This window comes from Apteryx rowi, unplaced genomic scaffold (genome assembly GCF_003343035.1).
Source record: "Apteryx rowi isolate R43461 unplaced genomic scaffold, aptRow1 scaffold_71, whole genome shotgun sequence".
Classification (NCBI taxonomy): domain Eukaryota; kingdom Metazoa; phylum Chordata; class Aves; order Apterygiformes; family Apterygidae; genus Apteryx; species Apteryx rowi.
Window position 1 is genome coordinate 2,004,488 of NW_020450994.1, and position 24,133 is coordinate 2,028,620.

Sequence of the window (24,133 nt, forward strand, 5' to 3'; positions counted from 1 at the left end):
GCATAGCCTCTAGCAATACGTAATTTTCATATTATCAGTTTACCRTTATTTGATTCCAGAGCCAATTGCTTATATCTTTGCCAAAAATTTATTGTGCAGTTAAGAAATTGTAGCGAAAGCTAAGGCAATCATGTACCTACATAAGATGAAGGCCTTAATTTTGGTCTACTCTAACTTGGGAAAAGTCAGACTTGGCAAACTAATACTTTTTTTACTATGAGGATTTTTTTAATTTTCTGGGGGAACTGCAGTGGGCTGGGTCTGGATGCAATGGAAAAAATGTAGTCAGGTCAGGACTGACTTTGTAAAGGTGCCTACAATAATCAAAAATTTATCCTATAGATGGATTCTCCCTAAAGGTGATTCACTGGTTGTGGAGGGAGTTGGCATATTACTGAATCTGAATATTGAAACTTTATCAGTTTGTCCCAATGGTCAAAGACATGAAGTACTATTAGCTATAGCGTGGGAATCTCAAGACTCTTAGTGGAATTACCCTCATTCACTGTAGTGTCCAGATGACTCTGGGAGAGGTGAAACTCTTTCATGGGAGTTTGCACAACTGAGGAATTCACAGAAAACTGAAGGCCTGTGCAGTGACCTATCCAGGTGGGCATTCCTGCCAAACCCTATTTTATATTGTCCAGTTATGTCCCTGGATGAGCTGTCAGGTTAGGTATCATCTTTCTTCTCTGTCATTCTGTCTTCCTCCTTCAGCAGTTTGCACTGAAATTTGCTTTAAGGTATGAGCAAACAAAAATTCCTGTAAAATAGGGTGTGAGCTGTATTTTATCAGCGACTCCACAGGAAATACTCATGGCATGGAGTAGTCTATCGTAAACAAAGGACAAGCAGACCTTCCCCTGAAAAAGTCCCTAGGGATGTACAGGCTAAAAACCAAGCTGCAGAAGTTGTGTTTCTCTTGCTGAGTGGTGGTAATCAGAGCACGCTCTGGAGAAGTGGAATGGGAGGCTTTAAGCCCCCTCACACCCTGGTAAGAATTAGTCAATGCCATTTCTTGGCAAGTGGTCCAAACATCAAGCTATTATACAAAAGTTGCATGGCGTCCTCCTGCCCTAAGAGATGGCCATGGTGCTTTGTCAGGAGCTTGGTCCTGCCAGAGATGATCAGCAGTGCCCCAAGCCTGCTCTTCAAGGGACTTCTGGTTGAACTGTGAGCAAGAGGGAGAGAGGGAGGGAGGGAAGGGGGGGGGAGGGGGAGGGGAAGAGAGAGAGAGAGAGAGAGAGAGAGAGAGAGAGAGAAAGAGAGAGAGAAGAGAGAACATGCTACTCAGGCCAGGCCAATTCTGTTTCTGCATATTTCTACAGTATTAGGTACCCAGAGAACTTCTACAGTCAGAGAAACAGAGACCAATGAATTTAGATGGCACTTCAGTGGATTCAATCATGGTTTAGGTGTAGACACAGTTCTGCCCCCATTCTGCTGAAGTGGCCCATGTATTTTACTGGATTGTACCCTTAGGTGCTGTTTCTAATAATACATGCATTTATATATTTCTACCTACATAATTAGAGTTTTGAAAGCATAATCTATTTAAATGAGGTTTCTGTAGCAGGGTAACCTGTACAAGACTGACATCTACTGATTTATACACAGTAGTGGCTAACATTTTACAGAACCAGTCTAATTTGAGAGTATCATCTCTTTACAGGAATTTGGCAATTTAATGCTTCTAGCATGAAGTGCACATACAGATATGCCTACAACATGAAATGCAGAGCTTTGTGAAACTCAGCAAATACACCAACCTAGTTAGAAGGTAGTCTAAAGCATGTTTTCTAGAGAGGGAAATGAAGCTAGTGGCTCCTTTTCAGTCTGGGACTGGTATCTATCATCTGCCCTATTTTTGCGTCAGCATCTACATTTGATTAAGTCCTCCTGCCCCAGGGATAGCTGACATATGCTTCTGCTCTGTTTGTTTGCACCAGCAGCAGTCCCATCACAGCAAAATAAAGCAGGTGCAAAAATACTAAAAAATCAGATTGAGGCATTTTAAACCCACTTCACCCTCACTGAAATAATTTTAAAAGCAGCAAGTCAGTGGAAAGTAAATCTCCCCTTTTATCACAGCACTTAGATGGAATGCAATTAGCCTAGATGCGCCAAAGAGGCAGGAAATAGATTTTGCTAAAATTTGCTGGGGGACTTGGTAAGACTAAATTCAAGATGGGTTCAAATCCTGATATAATGTTATCACACCTGAGAAAGGTAGGTGAGAAAAGGCTAGATGAAAAGCTTCTGCTCAGATGGTAAAGGAAATGATGAGACTTGGAGGCTTTTAAAAGACGTGCTGATTGAAACTTGTCCTCAGATTTGTGTGAGAACGGTGATCTTTGCTAAGGCTATAGCAATAACAACTTCATTTTTTTTCCTTTTCTTTCCTCTTTCTAGAGGAACAGTAACCAACAGCCTTTGGAAGCTGTTCAGATTGGTTAAAAATCAACAAAAAACCTCTGATTTTAGTTTTTTGTCAATGCCAGGCATTTGGCATTTGCTGCTTCTCAGCCAGTGTATGTGGGGGAAAAAAAAAACCCGAAGAATTGATGAGGTCCTTCAAATGGCTTCTAATTTGATACGGTCTCTTGTTTAACTTTCATGGAAACCATTTGTTATCAAAATGAATTTTATTCTTAATTCGGTAGTTAGAATGTTATAGGCATCCCTGATGAACACTTCCATTTTCTCTTGCAGCAGAAAGGGTCATTTCACCTAGCTTCATCTGTCATTGATCAGCAGCCAAGAAATTTTACTTCACGGTTTGTGAAAAATTGATTTTACAAAGAGATATGTTTGACTAAGAAAGATCTCTGCTAAAATAAGCAAGAGGTCCAATATGAAATATATGTCAAATCTGGATCAGCACAAACAACTCTCTGGTTAACTGCGTAAGAAAAACTAGAATCTTCTTTATGCCAGGTAGACTAGGTGGTGTTAAAATTCTTCTTCTGCTTGTTTGCAGCGGGACCGTTTCAGTTCCAGCAGCCTCTCCACAGTGTCAGCAATTGTACGCTCACCATGCACCTTGTTATCTCTAGTGCGAATATTAACTGTTCCACTTGCCTTCTCCTTTTCACCAACAACTAAAAACAACCAAGATGCAAAGAGATTAAGTTAACATTTCTCAAGCATTTTTTTGATTCCCATAAAACACAAAGATATTAAACAGAAATTCTGAAATGCTTAACAACCAACACAAGCAGCCAATAGCCTTCTTATTTAATCACATCTTATTTAAAAGGTTTTAGTATATTATAAATAACTTAATAAAATATGAGCAAGGGGAAAAGTTAACTGAATAAGCTCAGCTTGGCTTATTTCCTATTAAAGAGAGCCACAAGGCTGAAATCAGAAATAAGTCTAGGATCGCTCCGTGGACAAAGGTTAGAAAGACAATTTAATCGTAAATAACCAACAGCTATTTTTTTACTTTATAGAGACAGCAAGATATTTTATTGGAAAAGCTTAGTTATTTGTTTAAATTAAACATTAAGATATAGACACCAAGATAATATCTGTTTGTCTCATTACTAATATAAATTTTGTAGGATATACTTGGAGGTAGCTACAGAAGTAGTCTGTATGACTAAGACAGTACTTCAGATCATATACTTGAAGGTCAGTTTCTAATTGTCCCTGCATCACCCTCTCTTGCAAGACTCTCAGCTCTCAGACATGCATGCATAGCTCAAAAGTGCACCACAGCTGAATGCAGTGAAAATACGGCACTTCTTTTGTCACACTTCAATTAGGAGAGCAAAATACTGAAAAATCACTTAATCTACCTGACAAATGAAGGGAGATTCCACACGCGTCTCCATACTACTGACCAGAAGAGAGCAAAATACTTTTCCTAAAGCAGCAGTAATGCCTTGGGCCACTCAACAATCGCCTCCTTCCACTAACAGCTGCACAAGCAAGGAATGCCCATCATGCGGACAGTGGAGGCTGAGACAGAGATTCTTAGGAGTAAAGCGGGCTAAAACACTGACTACCAGTCTCTGCCTTGCTCACGGAAGAAAGAGCTAGATCAAATCCTACTCTGATTCAAGAAAGTCAGCCAACATAAAATAGCACATGCCCTATACGTTACCCAGAATGAAGTTATACTGTGCAAGCTGAGCATTCCTGATCTTCTTGTTCAGTGTGCACCCAGGATCTACATCAACATCTGCCATTAATCCAGCATCATGGAATTGCTGTCTGACCTAGAAGAAAAAGTATTTAAACTGTCATTGAAAAAGGATATAATATTTCATGATGATGAACTATTTATGACTTGTAGGCTTAACAAGCCAGTCAAACTTGTCTAACTCCTAAACCAAAGACACCATTGTTGGCTCAGGCCTTGGAGATGAGCCTAGTTCAAGAATGTGAAAACATGTCAGCTATCATAAGCTCATACACACTAAATCACTATGCAGTGCTATGAATACCTGACACGTTGGGCCGAATAGCAACTTGAATTTGGCATGGAGAAAGGCAGCAGAATGATGGAGCTTTCTGATTAGAAGATTTTATTTTGCAGACTGTTTTTTTTTTCCTCTCTCTCTTTTTTTTTTTTTTTTTTTAAATGTACCATGGGCTTGAAAGAAATACAGAAGAACGTCAGCTGGATGCCAAAAATGCAAAGACCCAGCTTTATTTTTCTTATTACTCTGCAAGATGCACATGGCCATGGGAGATTGGAACCTGAAGGGTAAGAGTTTTTCCTCTGGCTGAAAAGCTAAGCTTTCCAATAATAAAAGCATCACCAGGATCAGCATTTGTTGCTTGGATACCCAACATCTGTTTCAGGTCCTCTTTAAGAGCCATCTACCATTTCAGCAGCTTAATTTGTTGTCATCGTAATATACAACTGCTACAACATAAGATGCAAAGACTTATCCTATTTATTTCAAATAAATAGTATTAATCATTAATAACTGAGTAGCCCATCTAAATACAGTATTTCTGGAACTAAAAAAACACACACAAAAAAACCCCGAAACGCATGCTACTTCACCTTTTGAGCATATTCATCACATGTTGGTCCCACTGGTACCACCATTACCTGCTGTGGGGAGAGCCAGAGCGGCCTTCAGAAAACAAAAACAAGTTTTACAGATTTTAGTATTTTTCAGTATGAAATAGTCTATCAACAGATAAGACTAAAATCTACACTACAGAGTCATGAAGCCACTTGCTTAGGTTGGTTTCAGAGGTGATGACAGCCCTAAACTCAAGTCACAGTTTATCTCCCCCAAAACCTGAGTGTCCAAAGGAAAATTTCAGCRTGGGCAAAAGTACTTCTTTACCTGAAGTTTCAAGTTGTGTTTTACAACAGAAAAACTCGTAACTGAGCCGTTATGCTTATTATTAACTAATCATGGAAAAATGTTTACTTTTGAGCCTCCCTCGTAGTCAGAGAGATCATCCCTGTCAGGTATCATACTGCAGCAGGTTAAGGACCTACAAAAATGACCCTCCAAGGCAGCCCAGCTGCAAGACCAAGATCAGAGATGCATGGCTAARCTGTATGCTGCACCTGCAAGAGTAATACCATGGACTGGCTACCATATTTGGGATTACTTAACATCCAGTGAATGTAGTTTAGGAGGAATTACCTCATGATATACCTAAAGCACAACTCTGTAGCAAGCAAGCAGAAGCAGTCCTTTTGACTCTTGCATACTTGGGGCCAATTTATCTTCTACTACATAGAATGTTTGCTCAAACGGGAATAATAAAATCTACTTTTCAACATTACCATTTGCCTCCATAGTTTTCAGTTAGAATGGCGATCATTCTTTCCACAGATCCCAGGATGGCCCGGTGAATGATAACTGGTCTGGTCTTGTCATTACCGTCATGGCTGTGAATAAAGGGKTTTTTTTTGTTGTTTTTTTTTAAATCTAAGGCTGTTTCTTTTTTTAAACTTATGCCTGTAAGTGCCAGGCAAGCTAGATTATATAGCAATTAAAAATACCAGCTACTTTACTCACCTGACAAAAGTAAGGTTAAATCTGACTGGTAGCTGGAAATCTAGCTGGATTGTAGCACACTGGTGGTAGCGACCAATGGCATCTTTAATCTGAATGTCAATCTTAGAAACAAAAGACACAAACTTTTACTAGAGTTTAAGATACAAACATTTTCCTCTGAAAGCAAACGTGTTTTAAGACAGAAGCTTGCACTCAGAGCTGCACAGAGGAACTATATACGATTTCAGACAACATACTTTCACTTTGGCCTACTTTAGGATTTAAATGATTTGCAGGATTTGATGTGGATACCTGTCAGAATGAAAACTGAGGTGAGCAAGTGGAGTGGCATTACTTCCGAGGGAACCACATTTAATACATCACACTGTGTGAGTTTCAATCTGCTTTGCTCTTCTGGGCATTTTTACTGAGTAAATTCAGCAGCACATCAAGGGAAGAGTGCATGTGCGTTTTGGATCAGGACTGAACACTTCTCACTCAAAATAAGACTTCTTCAACCTGCAACTGGAAAACTTATGCTTGTTTATTATGCAATATTGGAATATTTGGTAGCTTATATCATAAATTCAGGGCCCAGGCACAGGGATGAGAATCCTTGTGTTAGATAATCTCCTTTCTAATAGGGATTGCATTAATTAGCGACACCCATTCTGTCTATGTGATTATCTACAAATCAAGCCTATTCTTTCTGTTGCATCTTATAAGCTTTAATCCTGAGCACACCTGTGATAAAAAGTTGCACAAGTAGACAGCTAGCCAACAGCAGATTTATAGTATCTGGATGTACTTATTTAGCAAATTGCTCTCTTAGTCACTGTTTTACCAGTATGACTATATGTTGGGTCTGTGTTCCTTATTTTAGTTTATATATCAAATAAACAGATCAGTGTTTTATTCACTGAAATGCTAAATGTCTTTCAAAAGTAATTGGGCTAAATATGAACTGTTAAAAAAAATTCATTTAGAAGCTGGACTTCATCACAGGTCAGTTATTCATCAGAAAAGCTTCTATCAAAATAAACTATTTACAACCTTCTATTAATTTCAAATCATCCAGGTACAGAGTAGAAAAAAAAAGTCTTAGTTTAAAGGTACCCTAGATGTGTAGCTTCACTTAACATGTAATTTTAACCAGTTTCCATTAAAACCAGTGCAACAGGCTACATGTCTGCTCACTTCACTTTAGCTGGAGTGTACTAGAACTAAGTATAAGGTTAACTAAGGTTAACAAAGGTAAGTGTTCCTGCAGATATTTGCCTCCTCTCAAATCAACTGCGGAAATTACTAAATCTTGTTTGCCTTTCACACTGTGAATGATTAGCTGCTATAACACATTCCACGTACAACCTATAAAATGAAATTGATTCAATTAACATACAAAGACAGAAGTCAGAATCAGTTTACTAAATGAATTAATGTAGACATAAATGTAGGCTAGGTTTATTAGAGAAAGATTTACAAGTAATTTTGTAATGCTCTGTGTCCTTATGTTCAGAGATACAAGTAAATTTCTAGAGAGCCCTACTTAATCTGTGCAGGCTGAGGAGACATCTTTTAAAAATACAAAATCAATGCAAGGTTTGTTTGTTTTTTTTTTTTAAATACCATAACCCCGTAGCAACTCAACTTAGCTACAAAACTGTGCCAGTAAAAGGAATTTTTCAGAAATCTGTTTAATCAATAAGATGAAGTTAATTTTTTTCTCCTTGCTTGTTTTATATAGGAACATAGGGTTAGGATTTCTCATTGCTTGTTTTATATAGCAATACAGGTTTTATTTATATAGGTTATGATTTGCTGATTGCTGAAAAAAGTATTTCTAATGTAGCTATTGCTCTGGTAACACAGATCTGACAGTGCCACCTTCTGTTCATGTCTCTCACTGAATTATTTGGCTRCTGCTTAAACAGAGCTGATTGATTGATTGATTAGTTTGTACAAGTAAATTGGGTTTAATTAATGAAGAGAATGTTAAAGGTATGTGGAAAATAGGATCACAGAATATTTTTCTCTCTCCCATGAAAGTAAAAGCTTATGTAGCTGGTAAAACACATGGTTTCAGTCAGACAGCATCTTGAGACAGATGACTAAAAAAATCCTCCTTCCTTAATTCCAATCTTTAACAATCTCAACATAGACCAATTTGTCAGTTCAGGAATCAGTTTTGTCCTGTACCCTCTACCCAAAAGTAAACAGCACCAGTGCTTTAATGAAGCGTGTACTAACACTGAAAAAAGTCAGTTATAATGTTACATTGCAAGGGAATGTGCAGGATAAGTGAAAAAAAAGTTGTTTTTTATTCCTGATTTGGAGTCAAGACAAGAGCATCACCACATTATTTACTCCCCCTTTTCTCACAATAGTATATGAATGAAAAGTGTTATTTATGTATTAACAGCATTTAGTGCCATTTGTACTGGTTTAATTAACTTAAAGCAGAACATTTACTAGATGAAGCCTTTGTCTCGCTCAGGTATCTATTTGAAGACATCTGGCAAACAATCTGCACAGACAGATGCCTAACACTTGTCCTTCTGGGGAATTCATACATTACCAGACTTTATAGAGACTAAAACCAATGTAACATCTAAGCTACATGTGAGGACTGTTTTTTGGTTTTTTTTTTTCTTCTGCTCATTCACTATACTGTGGGAAACTGCACTTGCGCGCTATCTCTATTGTCAAGATTAGAGTAGCAACAATGGAGAACAAGGAACTGTATAGCTTTTTTTCTACTTCAACCAAACAGAATTAAAAGCTTAATCTCCTAGAGGATGATTGTAACAAACTAACCTTAGGTCCATAGAAAGCTCCATCACCAGGGTTTAATTCCCACTTCTCACCGAATTCATCGAGGCTGTTTTCAAGTTGCTAGAGATAAAGGACACATACATTCAGCATTTTTCCCCATCATTTTCATACTCTGTTTCCATGTTACAGCATCAGGTCAGCCTGCTGCTGGAGACATCTAAAACTACCAGACTCTCAATGCTTCTCAGTTACTGCTGCAACTTCTTTACACATTCTTACTGATTCATTTCTGTTTGGAAAGGGGAAGTTGTCAGGGAGCCCAAACTAAAATAAAAATTAATTTAGTCCAAATTTAAAAAACAAGCAAACAAACTAATACATACATTTTGGAAGAGGCCAGTCAAGCAGTATTGGCTATAATGTAAGAACTTTTTATGCTAGATTCAAAGTTTGTAGATAATATTGAGAGGTAATCCACCCCAGCACATCTAATGTCCCTTCCTGCCCCAACTTCTCCCCGTCAGAGCAGCTGCAAGGGCTTAACCCTGTCCCTTTAATCATGAAAGCAACCTGGCTTTTGGAAGGTGGCTCTAAGACTTATTACAGTGGCTGGCAGGATTGGTTTTCTTTCTCCTCTTAGTGTATTTTTTGGCCAATAAAAGAAAAAGAGAGAGAGAGGTAGTTTGTTTCTGACATGCAGATTGTACTGAGAGTATAATCTCCATACAGAAGGACAACATAAAATAAAAGCCATTTCTAGCAGCCAGACAGAATTAAAGAGTTATTGAGTTATAGTTCTCATGCCCAGCTGTCACTCTTCCTCCCAGAAGACAATTTGTCCTCTCAGGTGTTCCAACTGCAGTCTAGTTTTCATATAAAAAGTCATTAAAGTTACTGTTTACCTTCTCAGCTTGATTCCATACTTCAATATCTCCAAGATACTTCTCAGGACGAGTGGAGAGATTCAGTTTGAAGGAAAATCCAAAAACATCATACACAGTACGCAAGAACTGCAGACAACTCTTTATCTCCTCTTCGATCTTTATGAGGATGGAAATAAAGTGTCAACTATGGGAAACTGAGTTACTTGGATTTTAATACACAATTTCATTTAACTGCAGCCCATACCTGCTCCATAGCACAGAATATGTGAGCATCATCCTGCTGGAACCGGCGTACTCGAGTGAGTCCTGTAAGAGCTCCTGACAGCTCATTACGATGCAGAACACCAAAATCAGCCAACCGTAATGGCAGCTCACGCCAGGATCTTGGACGATGATCAAACATAAGGCTGAAGGAAAAGTTTAGTAATTGAAACTCATCCAGAATCAAAGTTCTGCAAAGAGCAGCCAGTACCTAAGCAGATGTTCATCACTCCAACCATGAGATCTGAACAGTGATCACTCATATCTTTTTTTTTTCTTTTTTTCAGGAAAAGAAATTCAGATACTGTTTATAGCTGATAGGAGCTATTGTACCCTCGGGGGAGGGGGAGGTGGGCCTAAAACTGAACACGAAGACCTGGATGGCTAAATTGCCATAAAATGGACAATGCCCAGGCATCCATTTGGATATTCAAGTTTTGTAGTACCAAGATAAGCTGTTAGTAGGTATCTGTACAATTAAGCAGAGAAAACAAACTGAGCATTTTTTGAAGCAGCAGCATTTTTGATAAACTGGATTTGCTATGTATTTACCAGTGTCCTGGGCAGTTCATAGGTTTCAGAGCAAAGATTTCTTTCTCCACTTCAAAGGAAAACATGTTGTCACTGTAATGCTGCCAGTGCCCTGATGTCATCCATAATTTGCTATTGAAAATATTTGGAGTAACAACCTCCTGGAATCCACGTTTTCGATACTCGCTCTATAACAATAGACCCAGCATATAAAGTAATTTATAAAACAAACAAATACATCTGCAGCCACAGAATATGCAAATGCCGCCCTCCAAAAGTCTATGACTCAATAAAAACAACAACAAAAAAACCCAACAAAATCTGACCTTTCTATTCCCTTCTATCTGTAAGGTAGTAATGATTCAAGCTGGACATGCCAGGCTACCTCCATTCCACCAGCACCACCCTCCCCCCAAACTTTTCATCTGGGCTAAACAAGAAGAACAAGTTTCTTCCTTGCAAGCAAAGCAGCAGTCTCTAATTATTCAATGACACTTCATATTACCCTGCAGCCCAAATATATGACTATAAGACATAGAGATTTTAAATATTACAACAGGAAGGTCAGGATATTTTTCTTACACATCATTTTATAACAGATAGCTCTACAAGGCCAAAAAAGCGCTAATAAACATGCAGCAGTGGAACAGCTGTAGTATAAGCTCAACTGTACTATTAGACCTCAAAGAATCCGTAATATAGAGCATCATTATATGGCTTTAAATGCAGGTAAAGTCTGATAAAAAAAAACTTAACAGAGAATTTGACATGACCAGTTCAAAGAAACCAGTTACTTTAGTTCATTGCTTACAGAATTAGTAGATTTTTTAAAACAGCACTTCACTTTAAGTCAATCCCATTTATACTGTTACATATTCTTCTAAAATTGAGAAATTTCTTCTGTAAGAAGATTTCCAAAAGACATTACTTACCCGGATGAATTCAATTAATGTGTTATAAATGTAAGCTCCTTTTGGCAAGAAAAAACAGCTACCGGGGCTGAGCTCATGAAAGAAAAACAGTTCTTGGTCCTGCAGAAAAATAATATTTGAAAAAAAAATTATTTGTACAGCCAGTACTTTCACTGACATTCATAGACGAGTTACTACTCACTGGGCATCACTACTCAAAGTTAAAAAAAAATCTGAAAGTAAAAAAAAAAAAAAAAAAAAAAAAAAAATCAATAGCAATAGGCAGATGCTTTTCCATTGGTATTTTTATCTCCTATTAGTATTGATTGTTGAAGGAGATTGTCCAGTTTCCTATTTCATTACTGATGCTCCAAATTTTGTGTTATTCCTGTGTTTATGTGTAACTACTAACTGTGCCTCCAAAATTCACTTGGTCCGTTAACAAGTAATAGTTAGTTCTGCTGCTGCAGCATACTAGTAGGTTGCACATGTATTAGAAGTGTGAAGTGTACTCAGCTAATTTGGTGGCAAACTGGACACGTACTTCGGGGTAGCACATACATAGTGAAATTCTGCTCTATGTTTTCCTGATGCCCAAGCAGCAGACTTTGCACCAGTGTGTCCAGGACTATCAATTACCTGACAGGGGTTTCCATCTAAAAAAACCCAGCAAAATAAGCAGAAAGTACTGGAAGAGAAAAAACTAGCAAGAACACTATCAGCACAAAAGGCATGTCAGGACTAGGGAAGAAGAAAAATGTAGAAATGTATTATTGATTCTAATGTCACACAAAAGAAAGAACTGTGAGTGAGCAGGCTGCAGCAGCTTGTATAGCAATGAACTTTTCCTGCAGACTGAAGGGTTCATGTTTTGTTATGTTTAATCTGTGGAATAAGGATACTGTAGTGTTATAAAGACCAAAAGCTCTAAATAGGAGTTCTGTTTGCTTTAGGACTTTTGATGCTCAGTTGTTAGAGAAAAGTGTCCGGCTTTGCAAAACTACTGAAAATACAATTATGTCCATCTTGGTTGTGCCAGCAAGTATCTGCAGTCTTTGAGATGCTTCTAGTTATGAGGTTACATTCACATGGTATTTGTGAAATACATTACCAGAAAAGCTGTCTCACCCGCCCAATCTTTCTGTGATCTCTGTTTTTAGCCTCCTCCTGGAATTTCTCCCATTCCTTCAGCATTTTTGCATCTGGGAATGAAATTCCATAGATCCGCTGAAGGGATTCCATATCARCCTTGCCTTCCCAATAGGTAGAGGAATTCTGCATGCAAAAATTAAACGATACAATAAGAACAAGGAGGAGACTCCGTATTTTACTATTACTGCCTCCTGTTAAAAGGCATGAAATTATTAACAGTCATTATATTTAATGTAGCACACCATGGCACAAGGAGAGTTTTAATTTTAAAATCAAAACACTGATGAAAACTAAATATATGTCAAAACTTTAAAAAGAACCAAACTGTCTGTAGAGAAAAATGCACAAAGGACAGGTGAACAGGTTCTATAAGAAGGGTTTTGAACTCTCCTTTGTCTTTTTTTAATCCCACTTGCTCTCTCTGTAGCCATCTTCTTCCAACTGTTCTCATTCTCACTCAACTATAACCATCAGATGAGCAAAAATTATAAGCTCCGATTGATACAGTTCAGCCAGGCCCTTTTCTTAGGTCCTGCTCACTTTCCTATCCACTGCTGGCAGTGCAGGCTCTGGCCACCTTATTGGGCTTCATACCACTTAAGATAATAACCACACAACCCTCTCTCAGTTGGTTAAACTGAGTTTATGGCCAGGTTATCCACTTTGCGTTATGCTCCTGGATATCCCAAAAACTTATTGCCCCAAGACAGCAACATGTTTTCAGTGAACACATTTGTCTCATGCAGTTTCAGCGCTTACCTTATGAATTTTTATGGTTTTTATCTTGCCAGTGTGTCTGACATGAGGCCCCCTGCACAAATCTATCAAAGGGCCACACCTAAGAAAAGGAAACATTAATTTAGCATATTTCATCCTAGGAAGTTATATCCAGTAGCATTAATGTGCATGCATTGTTACCTGTACACTGTTGTAGTTGGAGTATTGACCTTCTCATTCAGAATCCGACACTTAAATTTATTATACTAAAAAGAAAAACAGCACACACATTTGTTAACTACTTATTAAGCATGAGATTTGAAGAGCAGTTTAAACTATTTGCAAATCTGATGCTCTGTTTCATCAAAAGAGGATTACACAAACAGGAAAGGGGAGGGGGTTGGACAGCAGAGAGAGGGAGTGGGACAGGAAGATGCTCCAGTCATGTAGTGAAGCAGGTTGCCCAGAGAGCAGGTTGTGCAGTCTCCATCCTTACAGGTTTTCAAGACCTGACTGGACAAAAGCCTGAGAAACCTGGTCCAATTTTAGTGTTGACCCTGCTTTGAGCAGGAGGTTGGATTGGAGACCTCCTGAGGCCCTCTTTAACCTGAAGGATGCTATGATACTCCTGAGAGATACTCCTAGAATTCTTGCAGGTGTAGAACGTCTAATCTGCATTGCTAAAAAAACCAAAAGTTACACCTTTGCTCATTTTTTTACTGTTAATAATGCAAATGAACTCATAAGAACACAACATCTTTAAAAGTGTAAATTGACATCTCTTCCTCTGTTGCTAATCAAACTTGCAACTAAAGCTACATATACTTAAAGCGTAACTGTGTGATGCTAGAAACCACCTTCTAAAACAGCCTACCTTAAACATTTCGAGCAGTGTTTCCTTCTTAACTTCCAGTCTTTCAAAGGCTTGTTTTTCCTTCATGATCTTTTTGCATAAGGTTTCCAAAGCARAGAAGTCATTACTTGATACACCCCTAAAATAAAGGCACATGAAAAAGTGAATCATTCTTGCTTTCACTTACAATTTCTGCCCTGGTACTGCCTTTGCAATGCACCAGCTTGTGGACAGGACGTACTGCAATGAACAAAGCAATTCGCATCTGTGACAGTACTGATGACTTTGTCCCAGGAGTAAGCAGGTAACAGAAATTTTGCTGGGCCTGCAGTCCCCCCACTCCTAGGAAAAAAAAAAAATACCTACCCATCCTCAAGAAACATGTCATAATAAAATCCATTTTCTATCGGCGGGCCATAGCACAAACATCCACCATAGATTCGCTCCATAGCTTCACCCATTATGTGAGCGCTTGAGTGCCAATATACCTAATGGAAGTCACAAAAGAGGGGTCAGTCTGAACATGCACAATGCATTTCTGAGTATTTTATTTAAAACCCTTTCTAAAAGCTTGCTTATAAGGATACACGATGCAGATCCCTTATTAAAGCAGCCTGCAGAACAAAAGCAATCTGCTCAGCAACCCCCCCCCCATCCAAAGCATCAATATTTCTGAAAAATAACACTGCAAAATTATTTACAGCGTAGCAATGAATTAGAATAATTTTCAATTACTGTTCAACTACTGTTGACATAATTCAATTATTGTCAAGAATTTGGGAAACTAATTCACCAACTGTTTTTGTGAACTTCAATCAACCAGCTCTGCTGATGTACAGCCTAAAGACCATAAAGTGCACTTACAACATCAGGCTGTGGTCCTACAAGTATTTTATGCATGGAAAATCTTGCACTGATGTAGAACAGTTCATAAAGTTAGGAATTACCCTTCATCTTGTAGTGCACCTTACATTTTGACAAATTAAAACCAAATCTTTAGGACCTCAGTCTGCTTTTATTTGCACATATCAGAAAATATAAATCTCAGAAAATATAAACGCAAATGCAAATTTTTAAAGACTGCATTTAAAAACTTACTGGATATCTACATTTATCTGAATGAGTAGCCAAAATTAAGTATGTACTTTTGTACATATGAAGTACAAGCACAGCTTACTCAGTACTCTCATGTTTGTACGTATTCTGTACTTTTGTACTCAGTATTGCTTTTGCAGTCAGTGCTAAACAGCTTGCTTCAAAAAGAACCCTACYTTACATTAACAAGAAGGCTGCAAATGTAAAATCTTAATGAGAACAGATTTGACATAATCTATAGCAACTGCTAGCAGAGACTCAGCTCTGAATACACAGCAGAATGTGTGTTATCTTCAGTATCACACCTCCTTCCTAAGGAACTAATATAAAATGCAGATGTACCTACATGGCTAACCCATTCTCTCCTCTTCATCTTTTAAACACATTAAAAATGTTAATAACTAATGGAGGCTGAGTTTAATGCAAATCCAAGGACAAACAAGTTTTAGAAGATACTCACTGCTTGAGCTTCTTCATCTTCAAACTTGAGCAGCTCCAGGGTACAATCCTCCTCTAAAGGACGGTCTAGATCCCAAACCACCTTGTTCACTTTAGCAATAACAGTGTTGTCAGCTAAGCCCTGACTACAAAATAAATACATGGTACATAAGCTTTTGAAATCAGCAGGTAAAAGTTCCCCAACTGCCCTCCATGTTGAGTAGGGTTTTCAGCAGTGCTCAGAGTGGGTATAATTCCATAAAAAAATTCCAAATAAAAAAAAGCAGTTTAGCCAGTCCTGAACATTTATGAAAATCATACCCACATCTCCAAGAGATGTAGGAAAAAAAACTGTGTGTCCTGGATGTTCATACAGTCTTTAACATATTTCACTTAGAAGCAGCTATCTCRAAGTACTGACCTGACCTCAAAATCCTACTGCAATGAAAGACATATCTCACATATCAAAAAGACAGATCTCAAATATCAGAAATAAAGATATCAAATACCATTTCTAAGATAATGCATTACCTTAACACTTTCATTTCCACTAGTCAAAAAACCCTTTCCTTGATCCYAAATCACAAAAGCAAAGAAGGTTCCAATGACAAGGCACCTAAGCATCACAAAAATGGCATTTCATCTCTAAGGATCACCCCTCTTTCATAATTTTAACTCTTAAGGTGACCAGGTGATCAAACCCTCCCCACAGAAAGCTTGAGTCATCCAGAGGGAGGGCACGCTTTTTGATGGGAATCTCACACATAAGTAAAAATGCAGTTAAGTGAAAGATACTCATACTGTTAACACTCCCTGAAATCCATTGAAACATCACCCATCAGTCCTCCCCAAGTCCATGCAAACTAGCATGTGCTAACATTCAATCTGACAGAGTAAATTTGTTAGCAAATTAGTTCTTAAGGCAACTGCGGTACTCACTGAGAAAGATATGCAAGTTACGTGTCTAAAGGATCCCACCTATAGTCTGGAATTAATTTTAGAATCTGTATCTTCATAAGGCAAAACATTAGACTTCAAAATTAGAAAGCTTTTGCTTACTTCCAGTTTGTTAATAGAAGATCCCTTAAAGAAAATTGGGATGAATGACTAAGATCCTAACATTAATGATAGCAGCCACAACCTGCAGATATAGATCTATCTGAAAATTATTGAACAAATCACAGAATAGAATCATACCTAATTCCGCAAGCAATTTGGTAAGGAGTAGTCTTCCAGGACTCAGCATCAACCTGCTTGCCATCAGGCAATGTAACTTTAATGGGTTTACTGTTATTAGCAGCTCTTTCTGCAAGAAGTGCATCATGTTCAGCTTTGAGTTTATTATACATCTCTAAACGCTCATTGATAAATGCAGGCCAGGGATTCAACTACATACAAAGAATAAAGAGAAAAAAGAATTCAACAGATTATTGAAGTAATCTAATATCACATTATGTCAAGAATGCAAATAAAATGGATACACTTTTCACAAGGAGCTAAGTGATTTAGGAATCTCAGTCCTTCCAACTTTGGAAGTTGTATGCAATAATCCTTTCAAAAAGGGAGCATGGGTGCTGCTGATTTTCTTATATAGAGAAGAAAAATGGGAACACTTTAAGCAATGCACAAAAATTTAAGGAGAAGGACCATACCAGGGGCAATTCAAGGTAATGGAAAAAGGGCAATCTGTCACTTTATCACAGTACTGAAAACACTTTTTCAATTACAAACCAAAAAATGTCTTTATGTATTTCCACATATTTCACTGATGCTTGGAATATAGCATCAAATTATTAAAATTAATTTGTACTATGCATGCCAGCTAATCAGCATTTACATAGTCTAACATATCTCCCCTTTCACATTTTCATCTGTCACTTCGTCTCTTTTTAGTCTTTACTCCTTCGATCTCTCTCGGATAGTAAGGCAATTTAAATTATATATCTAACAAGCAACAGTCACCATTACACTTTAATTATATATTAACATTATAAAAGTTTAGCTTAATGAAAATTACTACTTTCAAGTGTACCACCATACACCTKCTTAATAAACTTTGCATAATTCTAGCAAGGGCAAAAATCAATTTGAAAAGACCAAAGTTCAAGATAAAAATATATTTCCATTACTGGGTCAGAAAACTTAGGGAATGAGGAAACTCCACTCTGAGCCACCTGGACAGAAACCAGCTCCAGTCTACATGTCATATAATGACATCAGGGCTATCAGCTTGGGCATAACCAGGGCTATATAGCTATGTGCATGGCTTGGGATTAGTCCTGGCTAGCATCTGGCCATCTCAGKGCACAGTTGAAGGGATCTGTTTACTCATACCCACCACATGAACTAAAAAGACAGAGCATCTTACACATGCCTTCATCATCCCAGAGAACTGCTCCCTATTTCCTGATGCAAAKGGGAGGCACTGTAAATAGCATCTATGGAAACCTGAACTGCTCTTCCAGTACACAGATATAACTTGCTGTCAAGAGCAACAAAGTCACTTCAGCACAAACTTTACTAAAATCAGAAGTAACAGGAAAAGGAATGGAATAACCATATTACTAGATAAAATACTTTAGAGGGACAAACTGCAGCAATACCATCAGTACACAATATACCAGCCAAGAGACTCCATCTTTTAATGCCATACGAACCCAAGGGAAGCTCACCTCCGTGCGCCCTTCATCGCYGGCCCCTTCCTTCATTTTCTTCTTTCCACAGTCTGCCTTTTTTCCTTCCTCAGCATTTACCTAGGGAGGGCAAACACCCATTTCCTCATTTTCCAGAAGTCACTCTGACGTGCTCATGCTTTCACCCCTGCCCAACCCCACAGCACAAGGGAGAGGAGACCTGGTCGCTTCGGCCCAGGACCCAGCCCCAGGAAACTCCTCACCTTTTTTTAGCTTAGCTTAAAAACACATCGTCCTTCTACCGCCGCTTCCCCGGAGCCAGCTGGGGAAAACCCCGGTGACTTGCTGTGAAGGAGCGGGCAGAGGCCTGGCTTTGCCCGCGGCTCGCTCCCAACGGCCGCCGGCTCCCGGGGCCGCGGCCCCCACGGGCCCGGCGCAGGGAGAAGGGGCCTCCCCGCCCCAGCACACCCCCCGCCCCGCCTCGGGGCCCGAGAGCCCGAGGCCGCCCCGAGCCGAAGCCGGCCGCAGCGGCGCCATCACCCACCTGGCTGTCAGCGCCTGCCATTGCGCCCGCCGAGCCGCCCCGTCTGCGAGGGGAGGGCCGGGCGGCGGAGCGGAGGGGAGCGGCCCCGCGCAGGCGCCCTCCGCCCGCGGCAGCTGATGCAACGAGGGGCGGGTCGGGCCGCGCCATGCGTGGCGGCTTGTGAGGGGCCGCCGCCGCCCGCCCAGCGGGCAGGGGCCCCCTCCGGCCGGGGGGCGGCGGCCGAAGACGGCAGAGGCCCCGCTGCGGCCGCCGGGGCACTGCTGCCTTTACYCACCTCGCCTCTGCCGGGAGGGGAAATAAAAGCAGGCTCCCCGTGCGCGGCGCGCTGCGGCCCCGGAGAGCGCCGCCGAGGGCCCTGCCCAAGGGGTGGGCGCTCTGGGGCCGCCTCCCCCCCGAAATATAATGCTGCTACGGGCTTCGCCGTGGGACTTTCCAGACAGGAAAGCAGGGACGTTTCCCTGTTTGATGCAATTTTTGTCCTGTGAAAAGCCCTCCTAGCTCCCCTTCCCCAGAGGCAAGGGTTCAGTCAGGAATGAATCAACTAACTGGAGTATTCCTTGCAAAGGAGACATGAAGTTAGGCTGACCAAGGTCTGATCTCCCAGCAGGGAAAAAAAAATAGTGGAAGAGATTTGGGGAAGTCCATCTAGTAACTTGGGCAGGAAGATGCTGACTGGAGGGTCGGACTTTGACTGCGGACATGTAGGCTGCTTTGCTTAGCCCCGTCCTGAGGGGAAATGGGATGAGAGAGTCCTGGTATCTGTAAGAAAAGGCTACAATATTCAGCCACAGCTTTTTGTTGTTGTAACCTTCCTTCCCCTCTCCTCCTGGTGTTGCTTTTATGGAAAAATAAATAATACTTCAATTTAGGAAAATTGCTTTTTGTTTCAGTACGTTTTCATAGCAGTCATGGGCTCCCAGAGGGAAGGCTGTTGCAAGGCCTTAGGTGTGCTCGGTAACCTCATTCAGTAGCCAAGTGGCCTAGTTTAAGAAAGGTGTTTATTACAAAATTTTGCATTTGAAAGGAATAGAGGCATAGAGCCATGGCTTGGAAGGGGCCTTTGAGGAGTCTAAATCAGAGGTCAGGAGTGCAGCTCGTTTTGGACCTCTGCCATTTGCAGAGCGCATGACCCCACTCCTGCCTTGCATGCAAAGTCTCCTGTAATAACTGCGTCCTGTTCATCTGCAACAAAAACGTGGGATTTTGGAGTGTTTCATTTAGTTAAAATGTTCTTAGATGAACATCAGAGCAACTCAGGCTCTACAGACTTAAATGATGCAAGACAAAATTTAGGAAAGATGCGCAATTTAATACAGCTTTCTAATATTGGTTATGTAGAAGTAAAAGGTAGTTAAGAGAACGTTACCACCTCATTTGGTCACAAAAATAGGAGGTTAAAAATAAATGCAAATATTTGTATATTTTAAAAATATTAAAATGGAAAGGTGTAGTAAATATGGATTTAAATACTTTTATACAGAACGGACTTGAAGAATTTATTTGTTGTGTAAAAACAAAATATAAGTAGCATAAATATTGAAAAATACCCTTCTTAAACAGCTACATTTAATAATGTACGATGTTATTTAGTAGCACAGTGTTTAGTAATACAAAGGTTATTTGTTTTAAAATACAAATTTATAGATTAGCAGTATCTTCTAGAATATCTTTTCTGTGTGAAGGAATTACAACTGGCTAAGAGACAGCATGCTGCAAAACTTATAGATAAATTGGCTTGCCCAAAAATGAACAAAAAACTTTACTGATACTGTTAAAGCGAAGACAAAAGATGATTCAATATTTCAAAAGCAATTAGAAGTGTAGCAGAACTGTCTGTTTTGCCAGAAGATGGCAGCAACGATACACGCCGTGTTGGTGAAAAAGTAATTCCACAGGATGTCCTGTTCACAACTTTCCGATTCAGATCGTGGGATTTATGGCATAATCTTGTGTCAGGGCTGTGAGTTGGAGATTCAGAGCTCCTGCATTCCATTTACTATTCTTTGGTTAAGATAAAACAGATATTGTTCTCACATTTAACTGATAATATGTTTCTCCTTCAACCTGTATTAAAGCATTTCCATTCTATGACTGCTTTGTTTTACACGTGCCAATTTGCTGTGGCAGTGGATTTTGTTACCCAACAGTAGAATATTAAATAATTTGAATAGTCCCATATAGAACATGCATAAGGTGTTAAAGAGGAATCATGCTCGTGCATTAAAGAGAGATTAGGAGAAATTCTCCAATGTAAGGAACTTCTAACTTTCACAGTTTTGAGGACAACTCTACGCTCCTGTTACTCGACTATAGTAGACTCCGATTTCTAATCCAGGAAATGGTGTGTTACTCTGGACATCAGAAGAAAATTTATCTTCTTCAAACACGTTTCTGTTTGTTAAAAGTACCCTACTGCGTATGTGTGGCCTGCATGTGTGCATGTGCTCTCTTTATGTGAGAGAGCAACTGGAATGTATTGAGCTGTGCCTAGGGGTGGATGAAGAGCGAGTCGAGAGCTTATGGGTAAGGATCAAAGGGCAGGTTAGCATGGGTGACACTGTTGTGGGTGTTTACTACAGGCCACCTGATCAGGAAGAGGAAGTCGATGAGGCCTTCTACAGACAGCTGGAAGTAGCCTCATGATCCCAGGCCCTGGTTCTCATGGGGGACTTCAACCACCCCGATATCTGCTGGAAAGACAACACAGCTAGGCACAAACAGTCCTGGAGGTTCCTGCAGAGCATTGGTGACAACTTCTTGACACAGGTGGTGGAGGAGCCAACAAGGAGAGGTGTGCTGCTGGACCTCGTACTAACAAACAAAGAAGGACTGGTGGAAGATGTGAAGGTTGGGGGCTGCCTTGGCTGCAGTGACCATGAGATGGTGGAGTTCAGGATCCTGCGAGGAGGCAGCAGGGCACCAAGTAGGATCGCAACCCTGGACTTCAGGAGAGCAAACTTTGGCCTCTTCAGGGACCTACTTGGAGTAATCCCATGGGTGAGGGCCCTAGAAGGAAGGAGTGTTCAAGAGAGCTGGTTAATATTCAAACATCACTTCTTCCAGGCTCAAGAGCGGTGCATCCCTATGAGTAGGAAGTCAAGCAAAGGAGGCAGGAGACCTGCATGGATGAGCAAGGAGCTCCTGGCAAAACTCAACCAGAAGAAGGAAGTATACAGAAAGTGGAAAGGGGGACAGGCCACTTGGGAGGAATATAGGAAYGTTGTCAGAGTATGCAGGGATGCGACGAGGAAGGCTAAGGCCCGTTTGGAATTAAATCTGGCTAGAGATGTCAAGGACAGCAAGAAGGGCTTCTTCAAATACATCAGCAGCAAGAGGAAGACTAGGGAAAATGTGGGCCCTTTGCTGAATGGGGTGGGTGCCCTGGTGACGAAGGATACAGAGAAGGCAGAGTTACTGAATGCCTTCTTTGCTTCAGTCTTTACTGCTCAGGCCAGCCCTCAGGAACCCCAGATCCTGGAGGCAAGAGAGAAAGTCTGGAGAGAGGAAGACTTTCCCTTGGTGGAGGAGGAGTGGGTTAGAGATCATTTAAGCAAACTTGACACCCACAAATCCATGGGCCCTGATGGGATGCACCCACGAGTGCTGAGGGAGCTGGCGGACATTATTGCTAAGCCACTCTCCATCATCTTTGAAAGGTCATGGAGAACAGGAGAGGTGCCTGAGGACTGGAAGAAAGCCAATGTCACCCCAGTCTTCAAAAAGGGCAAGAAGGAGGACCCAGGGAACTACAGGCCAGTCAGCCTCACCTCCATCCCTGGAAAGGTGATGGAGCAGCTCATCCTGGAAGCCATCTCCAAGCATGTGGAGGACAAGAAGGTGATCAGGAGTAGTCAGCATGGCTTCACCAAGGGGAAATCATGCCTAACCAATCTGATAGCCTTCTATGATGGAATGCCTGGCTGGGTAGATGAGGGGAGAGCAGTGGATGTTGTCTACCTAGACTTCAGCAAGGCTTTTGACACTGTCTCCCATAGCATCCTCATAGACAAGCTCAGGAAGTGTGGGCTAGGTGAGTGGACAGTGAGGTGGCTTGAGAACTGGCTGAAGGGCAGAGCTCAGAGGGTTGTGATCAGTGGCACAGAGTCTAGTTGGAGGCCTGTAGCTAGCGGTGTCCCCCAGGGGTCAGGACTGGGTCCAGTCTTGTTCAACTTCTTCATCAACGACCTGGAGGAAGGGACAGAGTGCATCCTCAGCAAGTTTGCTGACGATACAAAACTGGGAGGAGTGGCTGATACGCCAGAGGGCTGTGCTGCCATTCAAAGAGACTTGGACAGGCTGGAGAGGTGGGCAGAGAGGAACCTCATGAAGTTCAACAAAGGCAAGTGCAGGGTCCTGCACCTGGGGAGGAATAACCCCATGCACCAGTACAGGTTGGGAGTTGACCTGCTGGAGAGCAGCTCTGCGGAGAAGGACCTGGGAGTGCTGGTGGACACCAAGTTAAGCATGAGGCAGCAATGTGCCCTTGTGGCCAAGAAGGCCAATGGTATCCTGGGCTGCATCAGGAAGAGTGTTGCCAGTAGGTCAAGGGAGGTTATTCTCCCCCTCTACTCAGCCCTGGTGAGGCCCCATCTAGAGTACTGCGTCCAGTTCTGGGCTCCCCAGTACAAGAGGGATGTGGCACTACTGGAGCAAGTCCAGCGAAGGGCCACAAAGATGATTAGGGGACTGGAGCATCTCTCTTATGAGGAAAGGCTGAGAGAGCTTGGCCTGTTTAGCTTGGAGAAGAGAAGGCTGAGAGGAGATCTTATCAACGTTGTCAAGTATCTGAAGGGAGGGTGTTGAGAGGATGGGACCAGACTCTTTTCAGTGGTGCCGAGCGACAGGACGCGAGGCAACGGGCACAAACTGAAACACAGACACTTCCATCTGAACATGAGGAAAAACTTTTTCACTGTGAGGGTGACAGAGCACTGGAACAGGTTGCCCCGAGAGGTGGTGGAGTCTCCTTCTCTGGAGATATTCAAAACGCGCCTGGATGCAATCCTGTGCAATGTGCTCTAGGTGACCCTGCTTGAGCAGGGGGGTTGGACTAGATGATCTCCAGAGGTCCCTTCCAACCTCAGCGATTCTGTGATTCTGTGATTCTGTGTAATTACTTTGCAGTTGTATAGTTTATGCCTACCACAGAGTAATAACAACAAGACATCCTTCCTGATGCTGTTACCAGAAAAAGCAGTGATTCACATATTATGGACACCAAACTGTTCCTTATCTTCTTCCTGAGCAAGGCCCTCCACATCATGGCTGAGGTTTGATGATATGGCACATGGTGGAATTGCCTACGTAATGCAACAAGAAGCAAGAAATGCTTTCCCAGAGCCATTCATTTGGTACATTCCA

General features: G+C 41.0%; 1 protein-coding gene across 1 annotated transcript; it reads right to left on the minus strand.

Annotated features, from left to right (window-relative positions):
* Positions 1-2,626: 2,626 nt before the first annotated feature.
* Positions 2,627-18,868, minus strand: TARS (threonyl-tRNA synthetase). The gene is made up of 19 exons (XM_026087235.1): positions 18,773-18,868; positions 18,268-18,348; positions 16,793-16,983; positions 15,618-15,741; positions 14,429-14,550; positions 14,084-14,201; positions 13,411-13,475; positions 13,252-13,330; positions 12,469-12,615; positions 11,362-11,460; positions 10,451-10,617; positions 9,882-10,044; positions 9,656-9,793; positions 8,796-8,873; positions 6,003-6,103; positions 5,768-5,872; positions 5,024-5,096; positions 4,112-4,226; positions 2,627-3,101 (listed from the first exon to the last, which is right to left on the minus strand). Exons 1-19 carry the CDS (start codon positions 18,791-18,793, stop codon positions 2,953-2,955), a joined length of 2,136 nt encoding a protein of 711 aa, XP_025943020.1. The 5' UTR covers positions 18,794-18,868; the 3' UTR covers positions 2,627-2,952.
* Positions 18,869-24,133: the final 5,265 nt, after the last annotated feature.